General features: G+C 50.8%; 1 protein-coding gene across 2 annotated transcripts; it reads left to right on the top strand.

Annotated features, from left to right (window-relative positions):
- Positions 1 to 6,428: 6,428 nt before the first annotated feature.
- LOC100381481 (MYB transcription factor) lies at positions 6,429 to 8,473 on the top strand. 2 transcript variants are annotated; one of them, NM_001174317.1, is made up of 3 exons: positions 6,756 to 7,080; positions 7,196 to 7,669; positions 7,779 to 8,335. In NM_001174317.1, exons 1-3 carry the CDS (start codon positions 6,810 to 6,812, stop codon positions 7,928 to 7,930), a joined length of 897 nt encoding a protein of 298 aa, NP_001167788.1. In that variant the 5' UTR covers positions 6,756 to 6,809; the 3' UTR covers positions 7,931 to 8,335. The 2 variants fall into 2 exon arrangements, with proteins under 2 accessions (XP_020405410.1, NP_001167788.1); XM_020549821.1 differs by having other exon boundaries at positions 6,429 to 7,080; positions 7,196 to 8,473.
- The last annotated feature ends 1,580 nt before the right edge of the window (positions 8,474 to 10,053 follow it).

The raw sequence follows: 10,053 nt of genomic DNA, 5'->3' as shown, positions 1-10,053 counted from the left end.
AAAACACAAGATTTTGGAATGCTCACTTAGTTGAAACCATATAACAAATCTATAACGTAGAGAAGTTGTGAATGGAGCACGGCCCAAAGGAAAACAAAACAAGAGCTTGGAGCTAAGGGCATATACAACATGAGGCCTCTTGATTGATTTTCTATGTACAAAAGACATCTAAAAAACCGTATCACATAATGGAGTATCTTTAAAATCGGTCACATTATAAATGCTATCAAGAGACACTATATAGAGAGAGTCGTATAGAGGCGGGCTTTTCGTGAAGATTCTTGAATTTTTTACATTTTACCCTCTAGAGACCACTAAAGAGACGAGATATTAAATAGGGTTATACATGTATTAATACTTATTGCATTGGCGTTTACTGTTGTTATCTTGGCGGTGGTCTTGTTGCCACCTTTTGTGAGTGATGAGATTTTTCCTTTTTATTATTGTGTACTTGTTTTCTTGGCATGTTTTTTCATCGATGGCTTTTTGAAAAAAAACTTGCCCGTGGTTTCGCTGAGATATCTGCGCAACTTCAGCGATGTGCATTGGTGATAGAGATAGCAATGGTACCCGAAACCAAATATTCAACAGATTTTATCAGATATGAAGACAGGTACAAGATGATTTATTTACCCACAGGTGTGTTAATGGGCAAAAATCTCTACCTTTTGGTAGATGGATACAAGTTAGTACTACCCATACCCGTGTACCTATGGGTAAAATTTACCCGCATCATACTATTATAGCCATCTAATAGAGCTCATCTTAGCAAAAAAGAAAATCATTCTCTAGCTACCATTTGTTTAGCTATCAAGTTATGCAATTATATGATTTGTTATATTTGAAGTTGAACTTATTTTTATGTGTTTATTTGATATTTTGAGTGATTGGTATATTAGAATCTAAGATTTTTCTTAGTGAGTATAGATTACCATACGGGTAAAATTACCCACGTGAGTATAGTTATGGATAAGATTATATACCCACGAGTGTATATGAGTAACTCAACAGGTAGAATTTTTTTAACGAGTAAGGTATGAAATGGGACTACCCAACCCTAATTGGGGATCGGCTCCTTGCGCAAATCTCGAAGCGAGAACCAGACGGAGGAAGCCCGAAGCCGTGCATGTCTGCATGATCACCGTGGAGGTCTAGAGAATCAATAAAAAGCCCAAAAGGCCGACGCGAAATGGCGTGCGGGCCCCACCTCCACGCCGCGGGCCTGTGTCGTGGAAATTTACCTAAGTAGTACCAACCCAGGCGGCAAGCGCCAAAGGCAAAGGAGACAGACAGACAGACAGGACGGGGCGCCCCATCACGGCCGTCCCTACCCCAACATGCGTCGCATCGAGCCGTCCACGCGTCCCTGGCCGCACGTGTGGCCTCTCGCCCCGGGCCCCGTGCGCCGAGTGTGCCTTCCGCCGCCCGCCCCTTTTTCCACCCAGGCTTGGCGACAAAGCGAGGTCTCAGCTGGCTCACGGCTCGGCACGGCCGTTAAGTCGCCGGCAGGCAATGGCATGGCATCTGGAGCTGGGTCGGGCCGGGCCGGCCGCGGGTGAAGGTGACGCCGTTTGGGCTGTGGAAAGGTGGGGGTCGCCCCTCGTGGATCGTGTCAGTGCTGGCCGCACGTGCCTGCGCGTCCGAAAAGCTGGCGCGGGCATCGAGCGTGAGCGTGTGCGTGTGCGGAGGTGGAGGTGTCAGGTGGTGGTCCCGGCACGGACTCCGCCTTGTCGCCTTCTTTGCACCTTTGCACTTGCACGGGGCCGGCCGTTACAGTGAGACGTGTGCGGACGGTGCGGTGCTGGACGGCTGGCTGGCCGCTTGGGAGTGACTGTACTGTACTGCACTGTTGCAGGCTTGCAGCGGTGAGAGAAGGGATGGAAAAGCAGTCTGACCTGCTGGGTGCTCACACCAACAGCATGTGTACGTATATGTAGCAGTATTTGCGCAACAATTTTTGACTCGCTCCTCTATATTATAAACATAGGAGTAGCATAAAAATATCTCCCTCATATAGCTAACCAATATGTTATGCATAAAACCATACTAGCTTAATGGGTTTATGTCTAAATTACGAGAGTTAGAATGTAATTCAATCCTAAGGATCAAACGGAGCCTAATATTGTGGTTTTTATTCTCTGGGGAACGCAGTAGTAAGCTGAGACAGGCAGACACGGGGGACGGGGAGCGGGAAACAGGCAAACAGTGGGCATGGGAGGAAGGTGGTGGATGCAAAGGTGAAACAGAAGCGAACAACAGTTGAGGGGAAAGGAGGGAACACCTTGCTTTGCTGTCTCCCTGACACCTGCAATAATTCACACACCCAGAGGCCAGAGAGAGAGAGAAGGGAAGCGTTCAGTTGCTTGCTAGTATTGCTTCATCAGGAGAGAGACGAGAGAGCTCATCTCATATCTCTCTCTCTCCCTTCTTTTTTTTTTGAAAAAAAAATCTCTTCCCTTCCTCGTTCTCTTGGCAGCTTTGCTAGCCATGTCAAACTCTAGCTAGCCGCTAGGCACAGGCCTGCCAGAAACCTTTACCCAGAGCAGAGTACTGAACCCACCACGCTCCCTCCTTCCTCCTACCGCTAGTCCGCTACGCTGCACTCGTTGCCTTCCTCCTTCACGCACTGTACGTGACATAAAATTGTTCCTTGTGCTACCGCTGCTCGCTAGCCCAGGGGCAAGGGCTACTGCTGCCACCTTTTTTTTACCCCCCTGGGTGTGGGTGGTGGAGTTCATGAATGGGGATGGCAGGGGACGGGGACGCAGACGCAGCAGGGCGGTGAGTGATCCAATCCGATATTCCAGTCTCCCCCCCAGATGCCAGATGGTGGTTGGTTCTGCAACCGCCTTTTCGGTGCCAAAGTTTACCTGTTGCTACATATGGGAATCCCCCCTACTCGTTTCTGAGTCGTCACTCACGCGTGCCGTGCCTCGTTCTCGTCGTCTTCTCCACCGGTTCGGTCCGATCCGGTCCTCGAATTTCATATCTATTGTGATATAAATTGAGTATCTTATGAAAAACATATCTAACGATAAAAGTTTGATGTTATAGATTTTAAATGGTTTTTCTTCACATTTCGATTAAAATTTGAAACATTTAGTTTAACAGAACCTCAGACATCTATTTATTCGGTGACACGGGGGAGGAGAGGAGATGAGAAGGCCGACGAAGAACGGGAGGGCAAGGGCACGATTCCGGGCAGACATTTTTGACCCGGAAAGGCTAAGACAGACACGTAGTACGCTGGGGGAATTTATTAGGTTTTGTACTATTATTGGTCTGTCCAGTGCGGAAAGGGAAGGGAAGCACAATAACGTGCATGATGCAACATTATTAAAAAAAATGAAGAAGTAATAAATAAACTATCGCACGGCATATCCATCATTAACGCCGCACATGTCCAAATCCCGGCCATTAAATAATGTATACTAATGGGTAAAAAAATTTGCTCAGCTTTTTGTACATGTAGTTCTTTACTACATGTGCAGACTGCAGAGTACTAAGGTGCCGGACAAAAATGCAATGCGCCTGGGTTGAGTAGGGTGCAGCTAGCTTAGAGCAAGTGTATTTAGAGAGGGGGCTAAAATCACTTTCTAATTACCTCCTTGCTTCCAAACGCGTGTCCTGAGAGTTTTTTTTTCCTAATTGTGTAGAAGGAGATTACATCGAGGATGAAAACTGAAATCCGCCGGTCTGGGGTACTGTAACGTTATATAACTAGGAGTACATAAACACTACAACTACTAGGCGGAAGGGAACACAATACTAGGTGACGTTTGTTTTCTCGAGTATGGTAGGACGAAGTTATTGTTGTTTGGATTGGTTTCATATAAGACAAAGTGACTCTAAAAAAACATTATGTTTAAATACTGAACCATTCGACTGTTTTTGAGGAGCCAACTATTTTTTCAACTCTGACCAATTATATAGAAAAAAAATATTAGTATTTGTAATATATATATAACTAGTATTATTTAAAGATAAACATATTTCTAACATTTCTAAAACTCAAGTCAAATTCGATAAACTTCGATCGTGGCGTATACACCACAACGACAACTACTTTAAGACGGAGCGAGTATACGTATCTGGGTGGTATAAACCTTTCTTGCTCTGTTTATAGTTTTGGTTAGATTTGAGACCATTTGTTGTTGTCTCCAAAAGAGCTAGAATAATAATTAACCCACCATTAAAATGGAGTGAGTACGTAGTACATTGCCCTCATGGATATGTCATATGTATATGCAATTATGCATGCACGGGACCTTTTTTGGTCCGGGGTCCGGGCGTTTATTTTTGGTAACCAGCACCAACCGTCCGGAGAGGTGCATGCTTTGGCTTTGGCTGCTGGTGAACGGTGACAGGGAACTAACCAATAATAAAGGGAAGCAGCAAGCAGCTAGTGCATGCAGGAACTGGTTGATGTCATTAGAGTTGACCGTCACCGTCCAAGTGTCGACGTGAAAGAGGCGGCTTGCTTGCTAGCTCGGTAAAGCAGGCACAGGCAGCAGGGCGTGATGAAGGCAGAGATCGAGCCAGGAGGAGGGGATTTATTCCCCATTGTACGTACGCCCTCGTATGCGTCCATGCCCTCTGAAAAAGACGATCGGCAAGTACTCCAGCAGTAGCAGCGTCTGGTTCCCCGGCCGGTCTTCTGGCTCGCTGCTGCTGCGACACCGCACATGTGGTTACTGGTTAGTCAAAAAAGTGATTAGTTGATGCGCTCATGTGGCAAAAGGAGACCCTAAACCCCAAGACCAAGGCTGGGAGATGAAGAGGGTTTACAGCTATACGTACAAAGCCACAAAGGCAGGAAGATGAGTAGCTTAAGGTAGCGGCAAGCGAACGACTAAAAGAAAATGGGAATGCCTTGATGCATGCATGCCTGCCTGCCTCGGGAAAATTAGCCAAGCCACCGGCGGTTTCCGCTTGTCCGTCTTGGTTTGGTTCTCAACTCTGGCCGATCCTTGCAGCAGCGTCGCCTGCAGCTGCACGCGCACCGCCTGCTGCCAGTGCCAGTCGCTCGCTGGTGTCCGGAACCCAGGACCAGGAGGAGGCCAGATGAGAGGACGGAACAGAACAGAACAGAACAGAACAGGCCGGGACGTTGCTCACCACGCCACAGCCACAGCCACCGCGCCTCACGCGGAACCTGCCTGCGCCTGCGGCCTTGCGTACAAAAGGAGAAGCAGAATCGGCGAAGCGGCCCGGGACTGCGCAAACATAAAAAAGCATGTAGTAGTAAATAATGATCAGACGCTCCCTTTGGCGAACAGTGACTGCGTGCCCTCCCAGTCCAGTCCACCCTCCGTTGGCTTTCCTTTTCCTGGACCTTTTTTTTAACCAATTCCCCACACGCCAACAGCGACAGGCTCTTCGTATAACGAATTACCGTGGCCAGAGACTGCGTAGTGGGTCCCACCTGTCAATAGGGGTGCACGAGACATGATTTACGAACAAAATCTAGTCACTGTCACACTATTCACAACAGATACATAGACTTTGAACCTTAAAAAAACATACACATCTTATAGAAAGAAGTTTTTTTTTTCAAAAAAAATATCAATATGGAGTATCGTGCGGTATAAACCCACAGTGTTCAACTTATATTGCATCATTTAATTATCATGTTCAAAAGTCTAAAGGGATGTTTGTTTTGTAGGGACTAATTTTTAGTAGCTTCTCCTTCGATCTATGGTGCAAGCGAAGGTGCATGGTCTTATTGGTGCTGACCAATAATCCTAGCGTTTCGGTTGGCATGCAATGCTTAATGAACGTCCATGGTTTTGCCTCGTTCAACACGAACATGTCTAAAAACACGTCGACCGTCGATTTGAGCTAGTTTGCGGATGATGTTTATTAGAACCGCATCTTCCATGGCGCCTCTCAGTTTCCTCCTATAGGCAGCTCATGAACTCGTTACGTATCCTTTGATATGCGCTAGCACGTACCACGGTCCACGTGGCTTCTCTCTTGCTATAAAAGAATTACGTACATGTCAAAACATGATGAGATCGTCTCGCACTCTTAAGTGACTACCCCGGCAAAAAAAGAATAAATGTTCTGCACATCGTTTTTAGGTGTGATGGTGCTAATAATAAATGGCAAGAGCGGGCAGATGATCGGTGTGGTTCGAAGGAGGATAGAGAGAAGGGAAGCGGGAGCAAACCGTCAAGGGTTGGGTTGGGTGGGTGCGCATAGATAGAGACCAGGGCGCGGCGCCTGTGGTGGGTTTTTGTCAAGCCCGGGAGGGACAGCGCTTCCGCTCTCGGTAGTGGTTGGGGTTGGAGTTGGACTCCCCAAACCCACACGAGCGGCCGGCCTCTCTCTGAACCTGAACACCAGGGCCACCAATCGGAAAAAACAAATCCGTATAAATTCTCTCTCTCCTCCCGGTCTCCCCCCCCCCCTCTCTCTCTCTCTCTCTCTGGCTGGCTGCAGTTCTCGTCTGCAGGACGACACAAGAACAACACGGCCATCAGTCTCAAAGAAAGGGCAGGGGAAGCCTGAAAGCGCAACCAAACCAATCGCATCTCCCACTCGAAGAAGGCAGGCATCCAAAAGACCTACTGTCCGTCAGTAGTACATACGTCCGTACGTAGAGTAGAGACCAAAACAAGCAAGCGTTTATTTTGTGCTCGTTTACGTTTAGTTGTGTGTGATCAATTAGCCAGCCGCCGCTGCCGCGGCGTCCGCGTCCTCCTATATCAGCCCCGCCTCCCTTCCTTTGCAGCAGCAACCTCCCTTCCTTTCCCTTCCCCACCCCTCCTGCTGCAGTCTCTCCTCCTCAGCGGACCCGGTCCTGGATGGCCGCCTTCTTCGCTGCTGCTCCGCCGCCGGCGGCGGGTGCTCTCGCGTCGTTCCACCACGAGGAGCAGCAGCGTCAGGACGCCGCCGAGGAGCTGTACCACGTGGACGACGACGTCGGCGAGGGCGGCTGCGGCGCAGGACAGCAGGGGAAGCTGTGCGCCAGGGGCCACTGGCGCCCCGCCGAGGACGCCAAGCTCAAGGAGCTCGTCGCGCAGTACGGGCCCCAGAACTGGAACCTCATCGCCGAGAGGCTGGACGGCAGATCAGGTAAAAATGCGAGCACGCAATGCGGGGTACTGCTGGCCTGCTGCTTGCTTCGTCGTGTCCCTGACCTTCTCTCTGTCTCTCTCTTGTCTGATGGAACAATGGACACACCGCGCAGGGAAGAGCTGCCGCCTGCGGTGGTTCAACCAGCTGGACCCGCGGATCAACCGCCGGGCCTTCTCCGGCGAGGAGGAGGAGCGGCTGCTGGCGGCGCACCGCGCGTACGGCAACAAGTGGGCGCTCATCGCGCGCCTCTTCCCCGGCCGCACCGACAACGCCGTCAAGAACCACTGGCACGTCCTCATGGCGCGCAAGCAGCGGGAGCACACCGGCGCGCTCCGCCGGCGCAAACCCTCGTCCTCGCCGGACCCGGCGCCGCCGACGTCGCACTTGGCGCCCGTCGTCGTCCTCCACCACCACCACCACCAGCACCACGCCGGCTCGCCTCCGCGCACCGTCGCCGCCGCTCACGCGCAGTACACGGCAGCGGACACCCGCGCGCACAGCGGCGGCGAGTCCGACGAGACCGCGTCCACCTGCACCACCGACCTGTCCCTCGGCTCCGCCGCCGCCCCCTGCTTCTACCAGAGTGGTACGTACGTACAACGGCACGGCAAATGCTTTGCTCTGTCAGTCTCTCTGATGGTGACGGCCTGGCGTGCTCACAACACATGTCCTACGTACGTGCGTTCGTCCCGCAGGCTACGACGCGGCTCCGCGCGCCGCGGCGTTCGCGCCCAGCGCGCGCTCCGCCTTCTCCGCGCCGCCGGCGTCGGCGCGCCATGGCGAGTCACGCTCCGACGACAAGGCGTCGCCGCCCTTCTTCGACTTCCTCGGCGTCGGCGCGGCATGATCGGGGAGGGGGGCCCCCCGCGGCGGTGTACAGGAGGCGGGCCGAAAGACGCGTAGTTTAGCTTTAGGGTCCAGTTAATGATCAAGAACATGGCCTGAGAGAGGAGAAAGAATGGTGATGGAACTGCAGAGTACTAACAAATTCCTCATCGATTTTTTTTTGCCGCTGACGTTGCTAGTAACAGTATGGCGATTTGACTGCTCGGCTTGGGTTGGGACTTGGGAGACGAGTTGCAAGCGCTACTACACCAAGGGCAAGCGTGGGAGATTGACATGGATGAAGGAAAGAAACCGCTTGCGAGTTGCGACACAAACTGCAAGGCGAAGGCAGATCAGATCCTCTGCTGCCTTGCCTCTTCTGTTCACACCCTCTCTCTCTCTCTCTATATATATATTCTTTTCATGCGCCGTTCTGTTCTGGTCTAGGATATTTATTTATTTCTCGCCTTTCTTTTTCCTTTCTTTCTTTTTCCTCTCACTTCTCTTCCCCTTTGCATGAAGAAGAAGAAGAAACCAGGAACCAGTTCCCTGCATTGCAGTGCCACCCGCCCCGTGCATTGCGAATTGGCAATCTCGCTCTCCTGAAACTTGCCTGCGCTAGCTCTTCTCTTCGCCTCCCCTTCCTGGTTTCGCGCGCTCCGTTGCTGGACTGTTGCCCCCGAATCTCCTGCGAGCCAACGGAAACTGCTGTTGCAACGCGATGCGGTCGACGTGTGATGCAGAACAGATTAGTTGGCGTCCGTCAGCGGGGGCGCAAGCGCAACAAAAGCATGGCTCGGTTTGCAACAGATTCGGTGCATAGTAGCAGTTGCGGTGCAGCGGTGGGGTTTTGACTAGAGTCGTTGGGCATCCGTTTCCGATCCATCGTCCCAACGCAGATCAGGTCAGGCCTGACTCCAGTAGCAGCAGCAGGACGGGTTTATGTGCTTAGAGATCGCACGCACGGCACGGTGATCAACAAGCAAGGATGTTTTTTTTTTTTTTGCATCTCAGCTTACATCTCTAACGAGAACGGGATGACAAGTGCATTTGGTTCGAACTGAAGAAATCTGGGGTAGCTAGCCTAGCCCTGCTACCTTTGGCTCCTCGGGAGTTTGTTTGTGAACAAAACCTAGAACCAAGTAAGAAGCTTCAGCAACAAGCTGGATGCTGTTAATCAGCATATATGTGAGATGCTCTGGCCACACGCGTGCAGTATCTCCCTCACCTAATCCGATCTTGTGCACTGACCGGCATGCATTTGAAATTGTTCTGTGTTGGGGCGAAGGCAAAGACGCCACCCTTCGCTCGAGGCCTTCGCTGCAGCCGCTGGTCCGACAGAGACAAAGCGGGCAGGGACACCCTTCGCAAGACTCGGCACTATGACGAAGGCTTGCGGCGACGTCGTCCCACGGCGCGTCCTCGTTCAGCCCCAAGGCCCACGTGTAATCTGGCCCATTGTAACGGGCCTCGCGTGGCTGCCTTTGTATTACGGGCCTAACTTGTAAAGGAATACTTGTAATTACAGCTTGTAACCCTGCTTTATGGGAATATTCTGGGGATAAAATAGGTGTCTGAGGGCACATGCGTCCTTAACACAAGACGCTGGGCACTCAGATACCTATAAATACCCCCGCACAGTGCCCGTGAGAGGCTAGATTAACAGAGCTATTGTCCCCGTGCACGTAACCCAGTTGTCACCACTGTTCACCCTTGTTGGCCTTCTTGCTGCTGAGAGCAAGTGTCAACATTCTGTATGCACGCGTGAACTCGGAGATGCTTGTCGACTAGCTCGACTCGTAATCCCTTCTTGTTAATCTTGTAGTTTATACTCTGATGATCGAGGTGGGTGGTTGGGAGTGGTCACGTGGAATGCGTGTACCCAGGCCAGTAGCACTGCATGCATGCACGCACTTCCGTCCGTTGCTGCTGCATATACATATACGGAAGCTTAATACCTATGCTTTGCTAATCATCTCATCTCTGAAGCGTTTGTTCTGTTCAAAGCAACGAATGAAACAATACAGTCGTCCATCGTTTACAGTTAGTTCCTATATATACATGCTGTGTATAACATATCGTTAGGGCTTCGTTCTATATGATTTATTATCGGACTAATCATCATCATCCATCGACCAGTCCAAT

This window comes from Zea mays, chromosome 3, assembly GCF_902167145.1.
Source record: "Zea mays cultivar B73 chromosome 3, Zm-B73-REFERENCE-NAM-5.0, whole genome shotgun sequence".
Taxonomy (NCBI): Eukaryota; Viridiplantae; Streptophyta; class Magnoliopsida; order Poales; family Poaceae; genus Zea; species Zea mays.
Note: the sequence above shows the minus strand (reverse complement) of the source record. Positions and strands in the feature narration are given on the sequence as shown.

Coding starts and splice junctions, on each gene's coding strand:
- LOC100381481 (XM_020549821.1), top strand. CDS start 6,810: ATGGCCGCCTTCTTCGCTGCTGCTCCGCCGCCGGCGGCGGGTGCTCTC. Junction 7,081..7,195: donor GAGGCTGGACGGCAGATCAG/GTAAAAATGCGA, acceptor CACACCGCGCAG/GGAAGAGCTGCCGCCTGCGG.